This window comes from Phanerochaete carnosa, assembly GCF_000300595.1.
Source record: "Phanerochaete carnosa HHB-10118-sp unplaced genomic scaffold PHACAscaffold_1, whole genome shotgun sequence".
NCBI lineage: Eukaryota > Fungi > Basidiomycota > Agaricomycetes > Polyporales > Phanerochaetaceae > Phanerochaete > Phanerochaete carnosa.
The window spans coordinates 3,451,461-3,472,858 of record NW_006767628.1 but is presented as its reverse complement, the minus strand read 5'-3'; the positions used below and the strand labels follow the sequence as shown (position 1 = coordinate 3,472,858).

General features: G+C 52.6%; 9 protein-coding genes across 9 annotated transcripts; 3 read left to right on the top strand and 6 right to left on the bottom strand.

Moving 5' to 3' along the window:
* Positions 1 to 1,214: 1,214 nt before the first annotated feature.
* Positions 1,215 to 2,810, bottom strand: PHACADRAFT_247628 (uncharacterized protein). Its single transcript, XM_007390552.1, has one exon. It carries the CDS (start codon positions 2,711 to 2,713, stop codon positions 1,859 to 1,861), a length of 855 nt encoding a protein of 284 aa, XP_007390614.1. The 5' UTR covers positions 2,714 to 2,810; the 3' UTR covers positions 1,215 to 1,858.
* A 692-nt stretch (positions 2,811 to 3,502) lies between these two features.
* On the top strand, positions 3,503 to 4,375 carry PHACADRAFT_134503 (uncharacterized protein; the record flags this gene model as incomplete). Its single annotated transcript, XM_007390551.1, has 4 exons — positions 3,503 to 3,621; positions 3,678 to 3,872; positions 3,929 to 4,050; positions 4,111 to 4,375. The coding sequence occupies 4 exons, from the start codon at positions 3,503 to 3,505 to the stop codon at positions 4,182 to 4,184; spliced, it is 510 nt and encodes a 169-aa protein (XP_007390613.1). The 3' UTR covers positions 4,185 to 4,375.
* A 154-nt stretch (positions 4,376 to 4,529) lies between these two features.
* Positions 4,530 to 5,969, bottom strand: PHACADRAFT_247626 (uncharacterized protein). The gene is made up of 8 exons (XM_007390550.1): positions 5,849 to 5,969; positions 5,643 to 5,792; positions 5,544 to 5,587; positions 5,396 to 5,483; positions 5,306 to 5,343; positions 4,888 to 5,248; positions 4,721 to 4,836; positions 4,530 to 4,669 (listed from the first exon to the last, which is right to left on the bottom strand). Exons 1-6 carry the CDS (start codon positions 5,955 to 5,957, stop codon positions 5,195 to 5,197), a joined length of 483 nt encoding a protein of 160 aa, XP_007390612.1. The 5' UTR covers positions 5,958 to 5,969; the 3' UTR covers positions 4,530 to 4,669; positions 4,721 to 4,836; positions 4,888 to 5,194.
* A 154-nt stretch (positions 5,970 to 6,123) lies between these two features.
* PHACADRAFT_247623 (uncharacterized protein) lies at positions 6,124 to 8,216 on the bottom strand (the record flags this gene model as incomplete). The annotated part of the gene is made up of 12 exons (XM_007390549.1): positions 6,124 to 6,288; positions 6,340 to 6,368; positions 6,421 to 6,491; positions 6,544 to 6,678; positions 6,733 to 6,884; positions 6,939 to 7,067; positions 7,118 to 7,153; positions 7,215 to 7,571; positions 7,624 to 7,830; positions 7,882 to 7,959; positions 8,010 to 8,102; positions 8,155 to 8,216. Coding segments are annotated over 12 exons (1,390 nt in total), but the record flags the coding sequence as incomplete, so codon positions are not given.
* Positions 8,217 to 8,345: 129 nt separating this feature from the next.
* PHACADRAFT_134491 (uncharacterized protein) lies at positions 8,346 to 13,293 on the top strand. The gene is made up of 13 exons (XM_007390548.1): positions 8,346 to 8,448; positions 8,491 to 8,720; positions 8,759 to 8,812; positions 8,865 to 9,149; positions 9,208 to 9,404; positions 10,383 to 11,029; positions 11,082 to 11,221; positions 11,274 to 11,316; positions 11,373 to 11,914; positions 11,967 to 12,566; positions 12,622 to 12,729; positions 12,780 to 13,037; positions 13,090 to 13,293. The coding sequence occupies exons 1-13, from the start codon at positions 8,379 to 8,381 to the stop codon at positions 13,171 to 13,173; spliced, it is 3,258 nt and encodes a 1,085-aa protein (XP_007390610.1). The 5' UTR covers positions 8,346 to 8,378; the 3' UTR covers positions 13,174 to 13,293.
* A 1,182-nt stretch (positions 13,294 to 14,475) lies between these two features.
* Positions 14,476 to 15,431, bottom strand: PHACADRAFT_247619 (uncharacterized protein). Its single transcript, XM_007390547.1, has 5 exons — positions 15,269 to 15,431; positions 15,105 to 15,217; positions 14,976 to 15,055; positions 14,832 to 14,923; positions 14,476 to 14,776 (listed from the first exon to the last, which is right to left on the bottom strand). Exons 1-5 carry the CDS (start codon positions 15,390 to 15,392, stop codon positions 14,673 to 14,675), a joined length of 513 nt encoding a protein of 170 aa, XP_007390609.1. The 5' UTR covers positions 15,393 to 15,431; the 3' UTR covers positions 14,476 to 14,672.
* Positions 15,432 to 15,536: 105 nt separating this feature from the next.
* On the top strand, positions 15,537 to 17,724 carry PHACADRAFT_134485 (uncharacterized protein). The gene is made up of 4 exons (XM_007390546.1): positions 15,537 to 15,890; positions 15,944 to 16,044; positions 16,097 to 16,342; positions 16,397 to 17,724. Exons 1-4 carry the CDS (start codon positions 15,767 to 15,769, stop codon positions 16,769 to 16,771), a joined length of 846 nt encoding a protein of 281 aa, XP_007390608.1. The 5' UTR covers positions 15,537 to 15,766; the 3' UTR covers positions 16,772 to 17,724.
* An 18-nt stretch (positions 17,725 to 17,742) lies between these two features.
* PHACADRAFT_247616 (uncharacterized protein) lies at positions 17,743 to 18,889 on the bottom strand. The gene has a single exon (XM_007390545.1). It carries the CDS (start codon positions 18,650 to 18,652, stop codon positions 17,858 to 17,860), a length of 795 nt encoding a protein of 264 aa, XP_007390607.1. The 5' UTR covers positions 18,653 to 18,889; the 3' UTR covers positions 17,743 to 17,857.
* A 174-nt stretch (positions 18,890 to 19,063) lies between these two features.
* PHACADRAFT_247614 (uncharacterized protein) lies at positions 19,064 to 20,548 on the bottom strand. Its single transcript, XM_007390544.1, has 5 exons — positions 20,335 to 20,548; positions 20,125 to 20,284; positions 19,906 to 20,076; positions 19,750 to 19,849; positions 19,064 to 19,692 (listed from the first exon to the last, which is right to left on the bottom strand). Exons 1-5 carry the CDS (start codon positions 20,500 to 20,502, stop codon positions 19,152 to 19,154), a joined length of 1,140 nt encoding a protein of 379 aa, XP_007390606.1. The 5' UTR covers positions 20,503 to 20,548; the 3' UTR covers positions 19,064 to 19,151.
* Between the last annotated feature and the right edge of the window lie 850 nt (positions 20,549 to 21,398).

Here is a 21,398-nt window from a genome sequence, read left to right as displayed (position 1 = left end):
CAGACTTGTGGTCAGGTCGGTGCATAGCGGGAGCCGAATGCTGCTCAAATCTCGCCCGCCCGCACGCGTCATGATTGTTGCAACTCCGCAAGAGATGCGACATATGCGTTCGGCCGTCTTCGGTTGTCGGCCAGAGACGACGCTGCCCAGCACTTTATATTGCGGGACCTCCGCGGGTGCAGGTGAAACGCCCGACTGCGTTGAGCTTGGGTGGCACGCTACGACCCGCGTTGTCTCAGACCCTGGACACACTGCTTGTAGCACCGCGTGGTCGCATGTCTCCCGAGCGGCGCCACACCATGCATCATGCGTCAGGGCCGCGTCAAATTTCGAGCTTTAAGCATGTCGTCCCCCTGGTCAGCGGTATGAAACCCTTTTAATTTCAATACCCTTTGGGGGCCTCGAAGTAGCGTTTTGGAGGCCGGCTGCTAGCATTAACAGAGAGGCGCCAATCTTGAACGCAGCCTTGAGACAGGCTAAACATCAGATTTGAGCCCAAGCTCAAACTGGACAACTCTTCGCGCGAGCTCCACGGCCAGAGGATCAGAGGATCAAGCAGAGGCTGCGACTCTTGTTTGAAACGCCATTCAGCCTTTTGGTGGGCCTGGAACTGGAGCTTGAGAGGTTGAGTGACAAGCATCAATGACCGGCTCAATCAACGCTACTACGATGACCAACCAGAGGTAACTTAATGGGGGGGGGGGGTTGAACGCTCCATGACGCGAGAGTATCGCGCCGAAGAGGACGGGCTGAGGCAGGTGCATGCACGTACGACGCAGGGGCTGCCGGAGCCAATAAGCTTCGACACCCGTCATCTACATGCGCAACGTGGAGTCTTTTCGTTGCCGTGCGGAAGGGCCAGGAGATAGCGACGTGAGCAGGACGTACCGGGGAGCGCGATCAGCCGCAGTCTGGCATTACCGGGACGCGGATTTGATGAGCTCGATGGAGAGGCTTCTGCGGTAGTGGAGATGCTGAGATGCTCGGCAATATGGTGAATAATCTGAACCCCTTGTCGGTGCCGTATAAGCGGAAGAGGTGATAGGCACGAAGAAGAAGTCGATAGGCAAATAGTAAAGTAGGCGGGTCGAAGACAAATATGCTGGGTATTATACGTCAAATAATGTTATTCTTTGATGGTATTGGCTAGTGTAGCTTTAGAGAGATTAGTCTGTTGTGGAATTGCAGTTCAGCGAAGCATTCGTAAGCCGTCAAAGAACTGGACTTGCCTGTCAAGCTCCATGGCGCGCCAAGGTTGTGCCTCCATGCATAGAAAGCCGCCGTAGAACCGCGGTGAGTAGGGCGCGCCAGCGTAGCGCACTGTTTCACTCCTCATCAAACGGAAGCTTGGCGATCGTAGGCGAACAGCTCGCTGATATCTCTGAACAGTGTCAGAATTCGATTTGCGGGGGCAATGAGATGCGATCGGTTCAACGGAAGGGTGATGCTTCGAACACTGTGGGTTACAACGTGGCTTTGAAATAACGACAAGTTACGACATTATTCAAAATAAGAGGACGAACAGCCCATTGTACAAGTCTCCCTCCGCATCGACCAGCTGAGATCGGGGTCAAGATTTTCGCGATACTAACAATGATTTGCTGGGTAAGGCGCAGGGAAGACTCGGATAATCCAACACGCAATGATGTGTAGGAAGGTCCGATGTACAAGGATTGTAAGGTCAGCCACGACAGCGACGGCCGGCACCATTATTGCGACGAGCTATTATTGAGCCAAGGGTCCACACCGATCGACTCTGCGTGCAAGGTGTCGGTGCCAGTGGTAGGTATGAACAAGGCTGACACACGTCGTAAGTCCGACGATCGGGTACGGATGATTATCACAGTGCGTACCTTCGTTAGAGTTTCCTCAGCTGTTGCAAGATCTCACCGTAATTTCGCTCTACCCACCGCTTGCCCCTCTTCTCACACACCCAAAGCCGACTCCCGCGCGAGTCAGAGCGAGTAGACCTAAGCTCCAGACGAATCTCGATCTTCTCTTGACATTCTTCGGACGTTTGAGAGGACGACACGGCGGTGGAGGACGGACTGCTCGGTGGAGACTTAGATCCCTCCTTGAGAGACAACCGCGCGAAGGTATCTTCGTCCACTTCCCTAAACCCAAGCATGTTGAGCCGCATCGCCACCGACTTTTCCATATCAGTGGGCGAGGGCGTGTCTGGCTTGCTGAAAATGACTGGGCTCATGGGCGAGAGCGGGACAGGGCTTTCTAGTGTGATCTCCGTCGGAGACATTCCCAGCGTGTTGATGAGCAGCGATAGTGCAGGGCGCGGAGGACGCTGAGCATGCTGAGGACGAAGATGCGTAGTGTCTATCTTCAGAGGAACCGGCTGAGGCAGCGGTCTGGGCGTTGATACAGATGATGTGCTGCTCCATGACGGCCTGGTGCGTAGTGGAGGAGTAGGTAGCGGACGTGGATGGAAACTTGCACGTTCAGATGGTGTTAAAGGTGTGGCAGGCGGTGATGGGACAGGAATGGGTGGAAGAGGTCGTGCGCTCCTAAGGGATGATTGTGAAGATGTTGCGGAATGAGGGGGGGGCGAATGCTCTGAATGGTTCGCGTACAAGGGATGGGTAGTTAACGCCACATCCCGCCGCGAGGAGCACACTTGTAGGTGCTGGCGCTGGGGATAGCTGCTGGGACCCGCTTCGGCGTTGTATTGCTCGTGCGTGGGTGAGTGAAGGATGGACATGCTGGTGTCCTAGACAAAGGGATAAGCGGTGGTTATATATTATACGCGCTACGCTTGCACCGTTGTGACTCCGCTTATTATCTGGGAGATCATGCGGGACGCTAGCTGCCTTGGGGAGAAGACGAAGGCCGGGCTTACCATTTCCGCAGACAAGATGCTGCACAGCCTCGCATGCTCCCGGAGGACGACCCTTAAATTACGTCTCACACCACGCTGCCTGTGGGCGACTCGGCGTCGACGGTGCCGTTGTATTCTACACAAAGGCTCTCGATGATGACCAAATATCTTGGAGGCACTGTGCGATATCAATACTAATGCAAGGCGCGGCTCCTCCAACAGCCAGGTGAAAGTTGAGAAAACTGCGGGTGATGAATTTGAAGACGCGGCGCTCAGTGCTGATGGTAACCGGGCACGGCCGCATGGCGGACACCCAATTAGCAACTGTTTCTAGTTGAGCAACACCTCCACCGCGTACGCTCTCTCTCTTCCTCTTCTCATCAACCGTCTTTGCGTGAGTGCGAATGAACCTCAAACGCTTTTTTTGATGCTCAGTTGCAACCCTGATACTACGAGGTCTGACGACACCATCACCGGCTCGGCATGGCCCCTCGACGTAGTCAGTTTCCTCTCGCGGTGAGGAAAGCTCTCGGGGCAGGTGGCCTAGTAGCTCGACGTAGTTACGCCCGCAGATTTATGCAACCCCTCTAGGCTACCTCCGCAAGGTTGGCCGACGGTCTTCCTTCATCTGTGATGCGACATGGCAGAGCGTAAGCGGGGCTTGCGCGATCGATGCAGCCCACGCTGAAACTCGGAAATAGGTTCTCGGTCCGCTTGTTGAAAAGCTCTGAGCTCACAAATGAAGAGCGAGATTCGATGTGGGCGATAATAGAGCATAACATGAGCACGATGTGCGCGTTTGCTCCCAGCCTATTCTCAAAGCTCACCTGTGCGCTTACTTTCACAGGTCTTCTCAGTCCTCAATGGGCTGGGATGCGGAGGATAAGCAGAAGGAAACATTTCATTCTGACTCGCGGTTCATAATCTTGTCAGTCGCCACTTCTGAGTCTGATACCGGCCGGTCAGAGCAACAAGGAGCGCAGGTTATAGGCTTCTCAGTGTTTCGCTTCGATTACGAGGAAGGTGAAAAGCTGCTGTATTGGTAACCACGCGCACATTCATCAGCGTACGGAGATGCTGAAGCTCGTTTGACTGAAGCTACGAGGTCCAGCTGTGCGAGAGCTCAAGGAGATTAGGCCTGGGGCGCTTTCTCATGCATGAGATAATTCGGATCGGGAGGGCATGGAACATGGAAAAAGTTATGCTAACCGTCTTGAAAGGTATGCACTTTTCACCTAGCTGCCAGCATTGAGCCTTTGTCGATGCACCGCACACAACAGTCAATACCGACGCTGCAAGGTTCTACAGGGAGATCGGGTACGCCGAACTGCAGTCGTTCATTTCACGCCGCTGATATATTTCTGTCATTGCACAGCTTCACGCTGGACCCTTCCTCGCCCGATTACATTGGTGAGAGTGAAGATGACGAACTCGGAGATGCAGAGCCTGAGTGCGACTACGAGATTTTATCGGTAACACTATAGATTCAGCCTTTTGTACTTTGTGCAATCATAGAGCGAACACCCTAATCAAATACTGAGCTAGAATAATACCTACGTTCCTCGAAAAAGGGCGCGACTGATCAGTTCTGCATCTTGTACAAAAGTGTTTGGTATTTAGTTTGCGTAACCCTAACCCCAGGGGTACTAGGCAAATCGCTTTCGTGCCCACGGCGCTTGCGCACCCGACCTCAGAACACTCATGCCCTCGACATCTCTACTGCGAGCAGTGCCCAAGAGGCCCGTGTCTCGCAATTTGTCTGCTAGCAGTAGACGTTACGCGTCGCACGGCCACGGACTCCAGTACAACGAGCCATCTGGATGGCTGTTTGGCGAGAAGGTATGGTGACAGTCCTAGAGCTGTGGGCGTGGACTGACACGGGTCTTCAAGCCGCCACCGCCAGGCCAGAAGCGCAAGAAGGAAGATTGGGAGAACATGTGGTATGTTGGAATGTACGGCACTTTCGCGTTGGCGACCGTCCTGCTATACTACAAGCCTGATACTAGGTGAGTCGTGTTATTGTACCCTGCGCTTCGGGACTCTAACATGTGCAATAGCGTACAGGCTTGGGCGATACAAGAAGCCAAGGCTCGGATGGAGGCGAGAGGCGAGAAAACAGAATATCCCTAATTGCCACTCATGTACCTATTCACCTTTAACACGCTGCCCTCGGACGAATATCTCTGATCCCGAACTCTGGGTGTTGAGCCCATGCATTACGCATCAGCGGGATATGCTACTGTGCCAAGACTATCTATTTTACTCTACGCGTAGCTCAAGAGAAACACAAGCAAAGTGAAGCAGTTGAAGGCCCCCCGTAGATCCCCGAAACGCGTTGAGCGAGATGAAATCCCAAGACGTGGCCTATGACTCTTCACAATGCTTTTGGTATGCCTCCTCCGTCATGAGATTTTTGAGCTGTGAAGACAGAAGTGTCAGTACGTGCCAAGGCTGAGTGTGGGGCTATCTCCGTACCTCCGCTTCATCCGCGACTTTGATCTTGCACAACCAGCCTGGGGGTAGTGAGTCAACAATTGTCAATTTGTAGTGTCTGCCAGGACATACCGTCACCCTCAGGTGACTTGTTGAGCAGCCCTGGCTGCTTGTTGAGCTCTTCGTTAACGGCCTCGATGGTACCCGAGATTGGCGCGTACTGTAAAGCGGATCATTACCACGTCACAGAAGCACGAGTCATGGTGGCGAGACTGCTCACAATGTCGGATGCGGCCTTCACACTCTCCACTGCACCAATCTGGTCTACAACATGTCACATTAAGCGTGCAGGAGATGCTATTAAAGTCCACAGACATACCGCCCTGCTTGACCTCGGTGCCAATGACAGGCAGCTCCACGAAAACAACATCTCCAAGACTTGACTGAGCGTAGTTCGTGATAGTCACGGTGCCGACCGCGTTATCACTGTCGAAGATGACGGCTTCATGGTCGCTCGTGAACTTCTTAGCTGAATTGCTTGCTGGTCAAGTGCTCTGGAATGCCGAACGCGGTGCGCAGACTCACTGACGATCGTTCGGGCAAGGAATCTGGGACTCAGTGCTACTGGTGTCGTGCGAGCAACACGGAGAGTAGTGAGGCCAGGGCGAGAAGCGACACGGAGAGCACTGAACATGCTGAACACGGTAGACGGGGAAGATAGGAGGATAACGAGCAGGTGTCTTCCATCATAAGCGCCCGGCGGGATTCCGCCAGTCGGTGCACGAAAAATCCTCAAGCCTTACTATGCATAGCCAAAGCGAATGTGTATATCACTCCGAAAAGCAGCAGTTACATTGCGGAAACGGGTTGCGAGTGATGTGAGCAAAGCGATGATACAGAATAACGACGACAGCAACGATGACTACTTTTCCGGAGTGTAGCTATTATATGGGAATATGTACTCAGATGACGCATCTAAGCTGTTTACGCGTACTCCAAGATCTTAGTGATAATACCAGTTCCGACTATATTTTTGTCAGAGCGTGCCCTTTAAAGATGCTCGTCTATGAACTTACCAGTCTTACCACCTTCGCGGAGGGTGAAGCTAATAGATCGATCAACACGATGATGAAAGCAGAGTTCGTCTCACAACTTACCGAGTTCCAACATCAGCAGCGACATCGTGAATAAGGTCGCAAATCATCTCGACATTGTCACCAGGCATGACCTACAGCGTAGCGGTCAGCGATGTTTTGTTCGTAAGTAGGGGAAGCACTAACCATCTTGTCCGAAGCATCGGGTGTGTCTTTGGGCCAGGAGAGCGAGGTCGTGATGTTAGCGGTACGCAAGAAAATCTGGGGGCTGTATTTTTCCATGAAGGGAGTGTAGCGGCCGCCCTCATCCTTGGTAAGGACCTATAACAAGGATGTATGTAAGTAAAGCGAAGTTCATTAGCACAAATTACATACGTAGATCTGAGCTTGGAATTTCTTGGCGGCCTTAATGGAACCGGGGGCGCAGATAACCTGTCCACGGCGAATCTGTTCCTTCTTGATACCACGAAGCAGGGCACCCATGTTGTCACCAGCCTCACCGCGATCAAGCTCCTTGTGGAACATTTCTGCGCATTATTAGTGTTACGCTGAATGGAATATCCGATAGCCCAAGCACTCACCAATGCCAGTCAAAGTAGTTTTGAGCTTAGTCTCAAAACCAATAATCTCAACCTCGTCGCCTTTGTGGCAAATGCCACGCTCAGCACGACCAGTTGCGACAGTTCCACGACCGGAGATGGAATAGACATCTGCGAAGCAATCTAATCTCGAATAGAGAGACTTACTAGACTGAGCTTACCTTCAACAGGAAGAAGGAAGGGCTTGTCAAGGTCACCTAGCAAGACCAATACAACATCAACATCGTCGTCAGACGAATACAGTGAAAAGCCACGCACGAGGAGGGAGCTCGAGCCATGCGTCGCAAGCCTTGACAAGTTCGACAATCTTGTCGGCACCAGTCTCAGGGGTCTTACCTTCAAGAGTAGCAAGAGCAGAACCCATGATGATAGGGGTATTTTCGCCGTCAAAGTTATAGGTGGAGAGCAGGTCGCGCATTTCCATGTCGACGAGCTCGAGCATCTCGGGATCGGAGATCATGTCGATTTTGTTAATGAAAACGACAAGCTTCTTGATGCCGACCTGACGGGCCAGCAGCAAATGCTCCCTGGTCTGAGGCATCTGTCCGTCGGTAGCGGAGACGACAATGATAGCACCATCCATTTGAGCAGCACCAGTGATCATGTTCTTGATGTCTGTGGAACATGAGGGGTCAGTCGTGAAGGCGACTCAACGAGATGCACTCACAATCGGCATGTCCAGGGCAATCAATGTGGCCATAGTGCCTGTTGTCGGTCTCGTACTCGACATGAGAAGAGTTAATGGTGATACCACGAGCACGTTCTTCCGGCGCCTTGTCAATCTGGTTGTAGTCGGTGAATTTGGCTCCTCCGCGCTCGGCGAGAACCTTGGTGATAGCGGCGGTCAAGGTGGTTTTTCCGTGGTCGACGTGTCCTGTAAGGCTGTGAGTGCTGGGGCTAAGGACAGCACTCAGGTCGCACTCACCAATAGTACCGATGTTCATATGCGGCTTGGCCCGGGAGAACTTCTGAGCAGCGGCCTCGGCATATCCACGACGCGAAACTATAGTTGGGTAAGAGCTATGCCTTTTGCTTGCTTACAAAGACACGTACCAACGCCGCCAAACCTCTGAAGGAGCGACGACTGGTGAGTATAAGTAGGGTGTCTGGCAGCGCTCCTGGCGCACACGAAGAGTGACTGAGGCGCTGCGGAGACAGGTGTCAACCTGACATTCGAGCGAGTAGCACTGTAGCATACCCTTCATGCTGTAGAGTCGGCGGGCTGCTGCCCTGGAAGCTGCCAGCTGTACTCTGAACATCCTGAACGTAGTCTGCGGCAAGTAATACGGACGTCCTCGAGATTTTTTGGAATGGGATAGAAAGCGCCGTCGGAGTTGCAACGCGAGCGTTTATATGCGATGTCGTAGACGCCTGCTCCAAACAGATTCGCTTTCAGTTGACTTCATCGCCCTTGTCGTAGACATGGCCAGCCCAGAACGACAGGAACTACTCAGAAATGCGGTAGTATTTCTCAGAGACCCTAAGGCGCGCAGTGCGATACAAGCCTCTTATTTCTAGGCTGATATTTACAAAGTTGTGCAGACTCAATCGTCACCCCTTGCTCAACGGGTCCAGTTCCTTGAAGCAAAGGGACTAACCGGTTCTGAAATTGAAGAGGCCATGCGACAGGCCGCTGCTAGTCAGCCCGTCCCTTACGCTCCTCCACAAGCGTACGGAGTGTACCAGCCTGCATACGGATCCGCACCATACGGCGCACAACCTCCACAGCCATGGGATTGGCGCGACTACTTCGTAAGGTCGCACGTATCGTTCTTCAAGGTCTTCGCTCACAAGATGAGTAGATCACTGCTGTTGTGTCTGGCACGATAGTCTACGGCGCAGTCGCATTGTTCAAGGTGTGTTCCATTGGCATTCGATGGACAATGTACTTTAATCACATGTATACAGAAATACGTTAAACCGCACCTAAGTCCACCTTCCGCAACTGCATATGAAGAAGATCGCGATGCATTGACAGCTCAGTTTGACGCTGCGGAGACCATGTTGAAAGAAATACAAATGGAAACCAATACGGTCCGGCTGGTAGTGGAGGAGCAAAGAGAGAAGATCGTGAAGACTACACAGGAGGTAGAGAACGTGGTTCAAGAGATGCGTAAGAACGAGGGAGAAATGCACAACGCGCTTAGAGAGATGCGGGACGAGGTTCAAACTATAAAAGACATGCTCCCAAAGGTGTGTTACGCCGCATATCTCGTCGATACGAGGCTTACGTCTTCGGGCTGACTTCTAGATGATTGACAAGAGCAAGGAAACGCATACACAGTCTCTTGTTGAGCTTCAACAGGAGCTCAAGTCACTGAAAACTCTGCTACTGACCCGCGGATCTAACGGCGTTAGCGGAGCTACTACTCCAATAATCCCCTCGAAGCCGTCAATTCCGCCATGGCAATTGGCAGGCTCCAGTCACTTGAGTAATGGATCTTCTTCGTCATTGCCGGCCTCTCCGAGCGCAATTGCTTCTCCAGCCGCTCCTTTCCCAGCGGGAAACAAAGGAAAAGAGGCTGATACTTCATCTGCTTGATATCTACTGCTTTGTGCAGTGGTGTGCCATGCCTGTATATCTTTTGGCCTTTTATGTGTGACTCACTGGTCGGATATGCAATACATGACCACCGGCAGCTCACAACTTGACCGGTGACTACCTGCGAGTGCTGAAAGCGCGGCATCATTACGCGCTGTGAGTGCGCTATAGCGCTGTACGCGACTTCTCCTCAACCCCCAGCTACATCCAATCAGCAGACTCTTGACTAAAGCCGCATGAGTGTGGTATGCTCTGTCGTCTATCACCATAGTAATCAAGTTACACTCACGCTGGAAAGACGTGATGTTCAGTCAATGGCGCCACGCGATGGAAAGTACGCTCTCGCAGCATTCCCCGAAATCATCTCAGGATGGAACAAGCCACGAAGACGGCGCTGCTCGTAATTCATTGGATGCAACGAGCATCAGACAATCTATCTCTTCTTCTACGCAACTAGCAGACACAGCTCTCAATACACTTCGGAAAACACTAGCTACACCGCGACCCGCTAGTCCTGTTTCCAAGAGCTCTTCTCCTGTGGAAGGGCAAACTCGACAACGGACCACTTTGGAGGACAGACTGCGAGCGAGGTTTGCGATAGGGGAGGCATCTAATGGCACGTCTCCAGCTCTCTCTACGGGATCCACCCCTCCCCGCATACCAACGCCAGCCACCGATTATCCCCTCTCCCCATCTCCGCCCGAAGCACAGGCTCTTGCACAGTCGGAGCAGAGTCTATTGAGGTCTCCGAAGTCTATCCCACTTCCCGACTCTCCAGTTACCTCCCCGGCTGTCGCTTCTCCTGTTCCGCAAACCTTTGGAATATTTCACCCCTTCGTTGGTGAGCTAGAGGCTCCACCAACCCTTAACCTTGAACAGCCCAGGTCTCCGACCAACCCAACCTCTGCTCAGGCTCCAAAACTAAAGCAAGCTGTGCCCGAACCTCAAAGTCAACTGTCCAACACTGAGGAGAGAGCAATTCATTCTTCGGAATCCGTAAAGGCCGATGTCACTTTGATTCCATCCTCCGATTCACCTGCAGAAGAACCATCGCAGTCTCAGTCTTCCCTGGTTCCCCAGGACACAGACTCTCCGTTGTCCTCAGCCACAGAGGCTCGCGTGGGTGCGGAAGCAGAGAGCGATGAAGAGATGATAGTCGACTTGAAACAAGATTTACCGGAGGTCTCATTAGCACCAGCAGCTTCGACATTTACGGGCGACGTACCGGACGGCTCTCCATGTCTTCTAGATGCTAGCAACCCTCTTGCTCAAGGAGGCGATGAAGACGCGTCTCGGGAGGTTCTAGATACAACTGTCAGCACATCGTCTTCGGAGCAGATGAATCCTGCGCAGAGCGTAGTAAATATCGCCGATGTCGCGTCTCTCGTATCACCCGATGGACTGACATCAAAAGTTATCGAAGAAGACCTTCTATCTGGTTCGCAGAACCAGGCGCTGTCGGATGCTCACCAAGGTGCAGACATCGAAAGTTTGCAACAACGATTAAAGTTGGTCGAACAGCGATTCGCTGGTTCGTCAAGCAGTGTCGCTCCACCTGTAGGTGTGCTAATGAAACCTCGCAGACGTGTCCACATCGTTCACGAGGCTGCAAGCCGAAAAAGCGGCTGCAGACCGTGTCTTGCATGAGCTGACTTCAGTCGAAAGCATGGTCGAAGCGGACGGTCTCCGCGACTTCTTGCAAAACCTCAATTTAAAGACTGAGGTGAGGCTTTGCTACTGTATGGAGTAAACTGCCGCTTATCCCCTTTTTTCAGATGGCGCAGGACGAGATCAAGCGGCTAACTGGAAAACTTACAAGTGAGCAACCAAGAGATCGCATATCTTCACTAGAGCATGCTAATAACTCACTTAAGGACAGGAGGAACGTATCGAAGAGCTGCGAGACATTCACCGCCTTGAATCGAAGTCGCAGTCTGACCAGATTCGGAAGCTGCGGGGCGAACTGGAAGAAGCTGAGGCCTTAATTAGAGCGAACCAAGGCTCTGCGGCGCATCTCGAGGGGCAGGTTGCTAAGCAGAAGGCGGAAGTGGAACGTCTGCACGTTGAGGTAGACAAGACGAAGGTGTCGGTGAAGGACGAGGAAGAGAAGCGTGTCAAAGCAGTTAGTCTGCTGAAGACCGTTCGCCAGAAGCTTGTGAAAGCTGAGAAGGAGCGTGACGACGCGACGAAGGAAGTCCAGGGTTTGAAGGACAAGGAGAAGGAAGAGAGGGAGAGGGAGAAGGTTGAAAGGCAGCAGCTGCAGGATGAGATCCAGAAGGTGAACGGAGAGCGAGAGACCGCGGTGCAGGGCCTCAGGGCGCAGTTTGACAAAGAGGTTGCTGGACTGAGGGACAAATACGAGAAGGAGATTTCTGCTCTGCGCGGTCAATATGAACTCGATATGATCACGCTGAAGGTGAGTCATATAAACTGGCACCTGCGGACACTACGGCCTGACTAGCTTGTAGTCTGTACACTCAAAAGAGACAGAGGCGAACAACTCCCGAGCCACCGACCTTGAGGCATTCGTGCGGATCTTGACCACTGAGAAAGACGATATCTTCGATCAACTCCAAATGCGTCAAGCTGAACTCGAATCATCGCAGTCACACCTCGAGTCTCTCCAAAGTCAGACCGTGGAGCTACAATACCAGCTCCGTGAAGCTACCGATCGCACTGCTTTGCTCACTGACGAGCTTGCGGAGGCTCGCAAAGAACAAGCGGTAAAGCCCGAGAGTGGACCGCCTCCAGAAGAGGTTACCCGTCTACTATCAACAGCGGAGGCCAAGTATGAGACTCGAATTGCCGACTTGCGCAGACGGATCGCGGCGGTCGAGCGCGAACGAGACGAAGGAGAGGCTCTGTTTAGTAAGCGCTTGGCTGAGAAGGCGAAGGAGGTGGAGGGGCTGCAAGCTCTTGTTAACCTCTCCGCCAAAGGTCGGGAGGAAGAAGGCGAGAACATTACCACTTTGCAAAAGGAGATAGAAAGCCTTCGTGAGGCGTCACAAGTGCAAGGGCGGCTGTTAGTCGAGCTACAGGCAGAGGCGCAGCGCATCCCCGAGTTGGAGGTGCGGAACGACTTCCGGCCAGCCATTGACTCCATCGACTAACCATATTGATCAGACTTTGGCTCAAGCACAGGTTGCTGAAGTCAAGGCGAAGCTTACTGTTTTGGAACAGCAGCTTGAGGAAAGCAAGGCCAGGGAAGCACAAATGCGAGCACATAACAAGGTACAGTTCCCTATATGCCTGGTCGAACAAATCTGTTTATCTCAGTCTAGACTCTGCGGGAAGAGCTTCGCAAAGTACAATCATCTGCCGCTCTGCTCGAACGGCAACGTAATCCCGGTGTCGGTTATTGGGCAACGAGATCTGATGGTTCTTCGGAGACCCGATCACCAACGTCATCCGTCTCTGACCTTCCCAGAGATAGTCCTCCAAGGCCTAGCTCGCCTTCGACAGGGAAGTCAGACGAAGAAGTCAACTACGAATACTTGCGTAACGTCATTCTTCAGTTCCTGGAGCACAGAGAGATGAGGGTAAGTCTGTCAATCACCTCACATATTCTTGATTTATCGACGGCACATGAAGCCACATCTTGTCAGGATTCTCTCGACAATCTTGCGGTTTACTCCGCAGGAGACTCGACGGCTCATTGCGAAAGTTAGCTCATGAGCTCACTAAGGCACCACTTTGGCTCCTCAGAGACTGTTGAGAGGCTCTATCGTGTATCGTATCCTCCGTGAATTATGTCCGCGTTCCGCAAATGAGCAATAAGCGTACGCCTGGAAGGAACGCGGTGAGCCAATCAGATGCTTCGAGCGCCACAAACGCGGCGCTTAGAAGCGAACATCTAGACCGCGGCGAATAGAAGATTCACGCGGAAAGCTTCCGAAGACGAGCTATCCCATTATCCCGATTCGCAAGCAAGCCATTGGTTGCGGCACAGAATAGCTTCATATCAGGGCAGCTTACATCCGAGGCGATCCGCTGACTGCTCCGCCGTCCGGCTGTGGGTTACGATAATATAATAATGATGTAGTTGTTGACCCTACCACCCCTTGGGAGGCTAAGTAGGGTTCGTCATCTGAACCGAAGTGCAACTTCCCGTATGCGGAGCTCTAGCTTGACCTGCAAAGTGGCACCATCCTACGATGAATGGTGAAGCGGCAGAAGAAATCGTTCGACGCAGGCATGTACAGTAAGCCTGACCCTCGCAGACTCACCACTTGAGGACTTGGCTTTTGTAGCATTTGTGCTCTGGTGACTCTCTTAACCAGCCGTCGTCAGCTGCACTTATGCAACCCACCGTTCGCACATTTTAATAAATACTTTACGGTCCCATCGTCTCGTGCGACCGCGCGCCCTCAATGTTTCTGGCTTGAGTCAGCTTAAACGACAAGGTTCCGAAGCAATTGCAGCCTAGAAATACGGGGAAATGTGACCTCCCATCAAGCATCCATGAAACGGTCTCCTATTACGCCGTCATGGTTAACTCGATCCATCAATCGATACGTTGGTTCCGTCTGCTATAAGTGACAAGGGGAAGGGAACGATGCGGGTGAGAAACTCATGCAGTGTGATGACAGCTGACGGACGGAGCAGGATGCCGAGGCGCTGCACCCCCTCTAATAGGGAGAGAGGGTTAATAAAACACAACAGACTTAGAGCTGGTCATTGTAAGGAGATGTGTCACTCTTGTCCAACGAACATACGTACTCTTCTCACATACATTTTAGACCACAGGCCAACACGAGGATAGTACTCAGAGGTTGTGTTGTGTTCTAGAAGTGTCGCTATTGTATGCAGTTGAAGGTATACTGCATGCTGAAACAAATGCCGCGTCATCCGGATAGACTCATTTAGTTGTCCCCGCATCTGATCCTTCCAGTAAGGCCGATGGCAACCAGCCGCTTGCGTTAAACCGTAAGATCCAGGAAAAACTCAAGAATGTTAGACTTATCGTTTCTAAAGCTTCCCAAAAGATATCCGTTATATCGCGAGACTCGTGCGCCACCGGCGTCTCAGGGACAAAAGGTTACAAACTAAAGCGTTAGACAAAGAAGTACTGAGCGTATTCGAACACTGAGCAGACAAGAGGAAGAATAGAAGGGATGTCGTAAATCATGATGCATTGCAAAGAAAATCCGTCCAGAAGGTTGGACGCCGTCCTTTCACCACAGCTTGTTCTTGGGAGTCCTGAAGTCGATCCAAATATTGAGGCAGACCATGGGCTCGTCTACAACGGAGTAGCCACGGACGTTGACTATGAAGGGCGCTATACAATACACCAGTCAATTACATATACCATGCGGAACACGAGATAGCTCTACCATGCGGAATTTCCCGAGGAAGAGCAACAGTCTGGACGACAGTGTGTTCTCCTTTTTCCACAGGACATGAGATGTCAGACTCAGCCTTGCGACTTCGAGACATGTGAGTTCCCTCTGAGTGGAATTCAGAAGGATGACACGTACGCCTCTTCACAAAGGTCGAACTCCTTATCGAGCAATTTAATGGGACCGACTTTCACGGTCACATCTGCGTACGCGCCGTCCTGAATAATCCCATGAGTGGCGACCACCACATGAGAGAATGTTGCGCACTTCTACAACCGTATCTGTCTGGCCAACAACCTTGACAGTGAGATTTTGTCCAGGAACGGGTGGGTCCGGAGAAATTTCGATAGATTTGATGTGAACAGGATAGGAAGAGTCGCCTTTTTGCACATCAGCAAGTCATTAAAAGAGCAATCCGGACAGTTACATACCACAGTCTTCGTATCTCCACTTATCGCTCTTGAGGGACGTTTGAAGCGTCTCCTGAGCAGGGCCTGCAGCAGCAAATCCGGCAGATACAGCGGCCAGAAGAGCGAGGAAAGAAAGACGTGCCATGAGAGATGTAACCGTGGATGAAAGTAGCTTTGAGCAAGTGTGAGGGGTGGAACGGATGACGAGCCGGGGGAGCCAAAGGAGCGAACCGACGTCACGTGTACGCTGCCTCTAGCGCTAAGGCGTCTGGCTGGCTCAGCTTTGGCGCTTGTGCGGCTGTGCTGGAGCCACTGCGGCTCACACTGCGGGCAGCAGCCGCCGCCCTTTAAAGCTCTCCTTCCACCTTCTGCTCACTTTTCACGAATGTATTGCTCTCCTGAAAGCTTCCCTTGCGTATCTTGCTGAATCTTCTCCCCAGACCCTACTCACCAGGCCTAATCCGCAACCAGGTTTCACCAATCATCCCAAACGAGCAGGTTCTCGAAACATAATCCACCATGAAGCCTCGCGACTACTGCTGCTGTGCCATCCCAACGGTTTATACTGGCATCTATGCTACTCTGGCTGAACAGTTTACGCTAGGCGTGGTGGCAGGTACATTGTCGGTTGCTACTCCCCAAAGTGAGTTTGTCCAGCCGTTCTCGCACTACTAGTCTCCTGAAACGCATATGCAGTTGTGGGTGCGGTAACCTTCTCTGCTGCGAAATGGATCTTTGCAATCGTCTGTTATGTGGGTGCTGCGATCCAGGTGTTAGGTTTCATTGCCGTATCCCAGGCAAGTTTCCCGAATTCCTATGGTGACAGGTGTCACGGACTGATGAGAACAGGAGCGCTCTATCATGTATCGGCGGTACACTACGCTACATATTTTGATCACGGTGGCCGCCTTCTCTGTTGCTGCCGTCTGGATAGCCCTCTCGGCGGCGCGCCACAACACGGCAAAAACCAACTGCGAATCTCTCTTCTATAACAACACGACCGAACCGTCGGAGGCAAACACGCTTTGCGATATTTTCCCATGGGTGGACGTTGGTCTGATGGCCGGATTATGGGTGCTCCTTGCTGTAGCCCAGGTATGTGATTAAGCTCACTGTTTCCTATCAATGAAACTGATGCGGGGTCGACAGCTGTACTTTTACGTCGTTGTTTCATCCTACGGGACAGGCCAGCGACTCGACCACGAGAAATATGACTCAATGTATGATCCCACGTACCCTCTCACTTCGGACATTCCGCTAAACAACCGAGGTGACCCTTGGGACGCACGCCCATCCGACGACATACCCCGATACCAACACGGTAGGGAGGACAGCTTTGGCAGCATGGAACAAATCACGGCTGACAAGCCGTACGACCCGTATGGCGGTCCTGCCTATCCATCCGAAGCTTTCGCCCAGGAGCCAAATCCGGCATCACATGTCCAGGACAGTTACTACAACTCATACAACGCTGGAGGGAGCATGCCTCGTCCGGAGACGGAGCAGCCTCATCCTGGTGCGTGACGTCCCCTGCTTGGCTCGGCTCCTACAAAGGACTGTCCTGGCGACTCTCCTAGTGGGTCCGTAGCTACCCTGCATGCTACCAGCCTCAACTTACACCCTTTCAGCTGAACGCTCATTCAGGCGAAAGACATCACGCCTGCAGACACCACTTTCAGAGGACTTTAGGATTCCTTAGCGCATCGATTTTACGGACGATTACACTAGTCTCTAACCTGATAGACACGTTTTTTCTACGTTGTCATCGAACTCGAAACGGACATCACCTTGTATTTTCTTTGTTGCTCAATGCAGTCTCACGTGACCGTCACCGGAGACAGTTACAATAAATATGTTAGAGGTTAGCTTCGAGCTAGTGCTACAACAGCGTAGCAGTAATGCAGCAGCAGAGAAAGCCTGTACGCGACGACCAAAGCGAGCAAACAGGAAGGAAGAAAGCAGCAACCCTGTGTCTGCCAGTCGCCAGCATATCGCTGCATGCAGGATTGCCAGCAAGAACCGCCCCGGCGGTCAGTCAGCAGGGTTTGTACAGTGAGCAATAAGAAACCTGATGTGACAGATATCCAGAGGATATTGATATCTCAACGAGCACTTAGCATCGCAGATGCATGGTAATCCTGCCGTTCTTCGTGGTGCGGTATCCCCTTAAAGGTTGAAGACCCAGGTCATGCCGGTGAGACGACCCACCGACTGGTCGGCAAGCTGAGTGAATGCCGATGGAGAGAAGTCGAGCGAGAACTCGTCGCAACCTGTGCAGCGATCCGTGATAGCGACTGTGACCGACTTGCCTTCCCCTACCGTGCGTTCACCATCATTAAATGAGCAGCAAGGGAATTGTAGAGGAAAACTCACAGTTGGCAGTAACCTTCATGTTACAGATAGGGTTGTCGTTCGGGTTCACACCGTCATAGCCACTTGTGAAGACGTGTCAGTGTTATACAGAAAGCTATCAAGTCAACACAACTTACGGGAATCCGTCGAAAAGTATGTGGGATGCGGCAGCAATGAAGTCGGTGTCGACATTGTTGATACCGCAAGCACCAAGGCCCGTCTCGTACCACGTAGCTACAGAAGGCGTTGAGTCATGAATTATTCGGGGAGCATGAGCATTTTCGTACCATCGCCAGAGTGCGAGGAGCTCAACAGGCTGCTATCGCTGTCGGAGGAAGAGGGAGACGGCGAAGACGCCGCAGCAGACAAGGTGGTTGTTTGCGTAGGAGTTGGGGACGGTGTAGGAGGTGCGGGCTGTTCCGACGAGGTGCTGAGGGGAGCTGCAGCGCTGCTTGGTGCTTCGGATGACGAGGGTGCAGGTGGGGGAGTGGACGACGTAGTCGGCACCACGGAAGATGTGGTCGGGACGGCAGAGGATGAAGGAGCAGGAACGGCAGAGGATGAAGGAGCAGGAACGGCAGAGGATGAAGGAGCAGGGACGGCAGAGGATGAAGAAGCAGGGCCGGCCTCTGAAGACGGAGCGGGTGCTTCGGACGTCGATGGCACAGCGACCGAGCTTGACGACGGGGCGGCACCAACATTGTTCGCTGCTGACGAGGTGGACAGGACGCCAACCGAACTCGACACAGCACTAGACGAGGGAACCGCGCTAGACACAGCAACACTGAACGTGGAGGTCGCACTGGTGCTCGACGTGGGGACCGCGCTGCTGAGCAGTGTCGAGGTCGGGTTGCCTGCCTTGCAACGCTTGATCTGGCGCTTTCGTGGAACAACAGATGGGGCAGCAACCGGTGCAGAGGGCGTCTCGGGCGAGGCGTCCCTCGCAGCTACTGCGTGACGGCGATGGTGCACGTTACGAGCGATGTGTTGTGTCGAGACGGCAGAGGCCGACACGGCCATGGCGAGCAGGACGAGCGCCTTCGGAACGTACATTGCTGCTAGGGGTTTGTTGAGGGAGAGGACGGGAAGAGGGTCGAGCGACGGCAAAGAACGTCTGAAAGGACAGAGCCTTTAACTGAGAGGGGAATGAGCGACAGAGAAGGAATGGGGGGACTCGCAAGCGAAGGAAGCGAGGAGGATGTGCCGACGACGACCGCTCAGACAACGTTGTGAAAGCTTGCAAGCAGTGGTCGCGGCTTCTTATACCTCGCAGTGTCCCTGAAAATTCCGCACAAAAGATTAACGTTTTAACAATTCATCAGGATCCTCGCCAATATGTTTTTACTGAACTTGATGAGACTGCCCTCTTATGGTACACTTCCGGGCCCAATTACTTGCGGGGCGGAGGGCCCGTGCTGTGCTGCGGGTGCCGTCTGCTTGTTTGCAGCCTAACAACGCTCGAATTGCCGAACGCTTCATTCACAGCAAATTTCACTTCGCTCAAAATAGTACATCCATGAGCATACTATATCAAGCTTCAAAGCTTCACATGTCACACGTTCGCCGTGCCTCTCGCGGCGTACATTTTGACGAGACCTGTGCTCGACGTCTCCTCCAACGTCTTTGAGTATGCGTCAATGCGACCAAGCAACATCATGCTCTCCAGCCGGCTCGGCTCAGGTGGAATCTTGAACAACCGGCTAACGTCTTCCTCCGGCAGCGGCGCAAGGCCCTGCGCAAGACGGGCAGCGTTATCCTCCTTGCGCTTGGCGACGTACGCGTCGGCCTTAGCCTTCTCCCGCGCAATCTGGCGCTGGTTGTATGCGATGTTGCCTTCCTCGGTCTTGTACGCATCCATAGCCTCAATGACTTGTTCCAAATTCTTGTTGACATCATTGGTACCAAGGTTGAGGACGGAGAACGAAGGGGGCAATGCAACGGACGCCTGTGCTGACGCAGAACTGGGTTCTGAGACGGGGGAGGTTGAAGGTGCACTCAAGGTCTCCAGGAATGCACCTAGAAGTGGGCTCGTGCGGATTTTGATCGGGACCTCCTCGAGAATGGATGAGAAGGTGAGGCGGTGACTGATTAAGCTGCGGCCATGTTGTATAAGCCGAGGTTTCATGGTGCATTGGGCATGGTAAGCTCACCTGTCTGTACTGAAGTTGTTGCGCTTGTATGCATCAAAGAAGGCTCTCGTGAGCCTGAATGCACGGAAGGCGGCATTCCCCCGAGCAGTTTGTGAAATATCTGTGAGAACATCCCTAATTAGCGCAGGTGGGACAACGGGACAGAAAAAAACGCACCGTGGACAAGGACAATGCCGCCGTGGCGCAGCTTGTCTTGTTGTATTGCCTGCGTTTCCACGAGACTTTGATTGTAGAAGGAGCCAAGAGACATTGCTTGGTAGAAACCAATGATGCTGTCATCTGCCTGGACCTCCTTGAGAGATCGCAGCATAGAGGCCTGGTAACGAGCTGTTCAGTGTGTTAGCATGAATCATGGTCGCCAGTAACATTACTCACCAATACCCTTTACCGATTTGTCATCATCATCATTAATATGTTGCGGCAAGGCGAACGAGTTGGAAACCTCAAGGGTACCATCCAGGTCAAGACCGAGAAGGATGCCATGTGCACTCGAGCCTTGAGATTCCCGGGCATGTTTAATAATTTTGGAGACTACCTACGATGAGAACAGTTAATGTGTGTCATGAATAGTGGACGCGTACTAACCATGCCATCGAGCTGAACACAAGTGAGTGGGATGTCGGCCTCGAGGTCAATGACCTTGGCCATGGAAGCAGGGATGGCTTCATGCGTCGGTGCTGCAGGAGTGGGCGCGGTAGAGGGCGCAGGGAGCGAGGCAGCAATTGCTGCAGCCATTGACGGGGCTGCTGCCATCTTGAATGCTAACGAGAGTGGCTTGAAGCTCACTCTGCAAAAAGAAAGCTAGGATGGCTCACAAGGCGGTCGAGTTCCAAAACGAGTCACGGCGTTAAGTAACAGACCAGAATTTCCAAATAGCCCAGTTGATTAGAGCGCAAGACGGTGCTTGTTCGAATCCGGCGCTGGCCGTTTTTTGTCGGCTCCGGCAAACACCGCGGATGAAGTCAGGCTTCATAAGCGCTCTGAGTGCTCCGATCTCACCACAGACGTTGAGCACGAACCACGCCTTGTCAATGCACTAGCCATGAAGCGGTCTACCAGAATCCTCATTCTACTCGTCATCGACGTCTTTTTCTTCTTCATCGAGCTCATTGTCGGTCAGTCCTCACTGTTCCCGCTAGGTCTCGGTTGTGCTCATAAGCTCCCGAAATGTAGGCTATGCCGTCGGCTCGCTTGCTCTCGTAGCAGACAGCTTCCATATGCTGAAGTGAGCTCGTGCGGTTCGGTACTTGGCATGCCCGTCAGTAGCTCAATGCCCCTCTAGTGATGTTCTGAGCTTGATAGTCGCCCTCTACGCAATCAAGGCATGTCATCAACATCCTTGTCGTGTGGAGCAAGCTAACCTCCTTTCTACAGCTCACCAATCAGAAACACATAGATGCAAGATACTCTTATGGCTGGCATCGAGCAGAGATTCTGGCCGCCTTGATCAATGGAGTCTTTCTCCTCGCACTTTGTTTTTCGATATTCCTTGAGGCTATAGAACGGTTCTTCTCCACGCCGGGTGAGTAACCGCTTGGCTACAGTGCACACGTGTGCTAACACTAGCTGCTAGAGATCTCGCAGCCTCGCCTTGTCGTTATCGTAGGCTCGCTGGGTTTGGCTTCAAATATAATCGGACTCTCCCTCTT

What these genes read in the sequence shown, in the direction of transcription:
- PHACADRAFT_247628 (XM_007390552.1), bottom strand. Translation starts at nt 2,713, where the DNA reads ATGTCCATCCTTCACTCACCCACGCACGAGCAATACAACGCCGAAGCG.
- PHACADRAFT_247626 (XM_007390550.1), bottom strand. Translation starts at nt 5,957, where the DNA reads ATGTTCAGTGCTCTCCGTGTCGCTTCTCGCCCTGGCCTCACTACTCTC. An exon ending in CCTTGCCCGAACGATCGTCA is followed by an intron (nt 5,793 to 5,848) that starts GTGAGTCTGCGC and finishes CAAGCAATTCAG; the next exon opens with CTAAGAAGTTCACGAGCGAC. An exon ending in CAAGTCACCTGAGGGTGACG is followed by an intron (nt 5,344 to 5,395) that starts GTATGTCCTGGC and finishes CACTACCCCCAG; the next exon opens with GCTGGTTGTGCAAGATCAAA.
- PHACADRAFT_134491 (XM_007390548.1), top strand. Translation starts at nt 8,379, where the DNA reads ATGGCCAGCCCAGAACGACAGGAACTACTCAGAAATGCGGTAGTATTT. An exon ending in AAATGCGAGCACATAACAAG is followed by an intron (nt 12,730 to 12,779) that starts GTACAGTTCCCT and finishes ATCTCAGTCTAG; the next exon opens with ACTCTGCGGGAAGAGCTTCG. An exon ending in TGGAGCACAGAGAGATGAGG is followed by an intron (nt 13,038 to 13,089) that starts GTAAGTCTGTCA and finishes CGGCACATGAAG; the next exon opens with CCACATCTTGTCAGGATTCT.
- PHACADRAFT_247619 (XM_007390547.1), bottom strand. Translation starts at nt 15,392, where the DNA reads ATGGCACGTCTTTCTTTCCTCGCTCTTCTGGCCGCTGTATCTGCCGGA. An exon ending in AGACAGATACGGTTGTAGAA is followed by an intron (nt 15,056 to 15,104) that starts GTGCGCAACATT and finishes GGGATTATTCAG; the next exon opens with GACGGCGCGTACGCAGATGT. An exon ending in TTCGACCTTTGTGAAGAGGC is followed by an intron (nt 14,924 to 14,975) that starts GTACGTGTCATC and finishes CATGTCTCGAAG; the next exon opens with TCGCAAGGCTGAGTCTGACA.
- PHACADRAFT_134485 (XM_007390546.1), top strand. Translation starts at nt 15,767, where the DNA reads ATGAAGCCTCGCGACTACTGCTGCTGTGCCATCCCAACGGTTTATACT. An exon ending in GTTTCATTGCCGTATCCCAG is followed by an intron (nt 16,045 to 16,096) that starts GCAAGTTTCCCG and finishes TGATGAGAACAG; the next exon opens with GAGCGCTCTATCATGTATCG. An exon ending in TGCTCCTTGCTGTAGCCCAG is followed by an intron (nt 16,343 to 16,396) that starts GTATGTGATTAA and finishes CGGGGTCGACAG; the next exon opens with CTGTACTTTTACGTCGTTGT.
- PHACADRAFT_247616 (XM_007390545.1), bottom strand. Translation starts at nt 18,652, where the DNA reads ATGTACGTTCCGAAGGCGCTCGTCCTGCTCGCCATGGCCGTGTCGGCC.
- PHACADRAFT_247614 (XM_007390544.1), bottom strand. Translation starts at nt 20,502, where the DNA reads ATGGCAGCAGCCCCGTCAATGGCTGCAGCAATTGCTGCCTCGCTCCCT. An exon ending in CAAATCGGTAAAGGGTATTG is followed by an intron (nt 20,077 to 20,124) that starts GTGAGTAATGTT and finishes CACACTGAACAG; the next exon opens with CTCGTTACCAGGCCTCTATG. An exon ending in AACAACTTCAGTACAGACAG is followed by an intron (nt 19,693 to 19,749) that starts GTGAGCTTACCA and finishes ACATGGCCGCAG; the next exon opens with CTTAATCAGTCACCGCCTCA.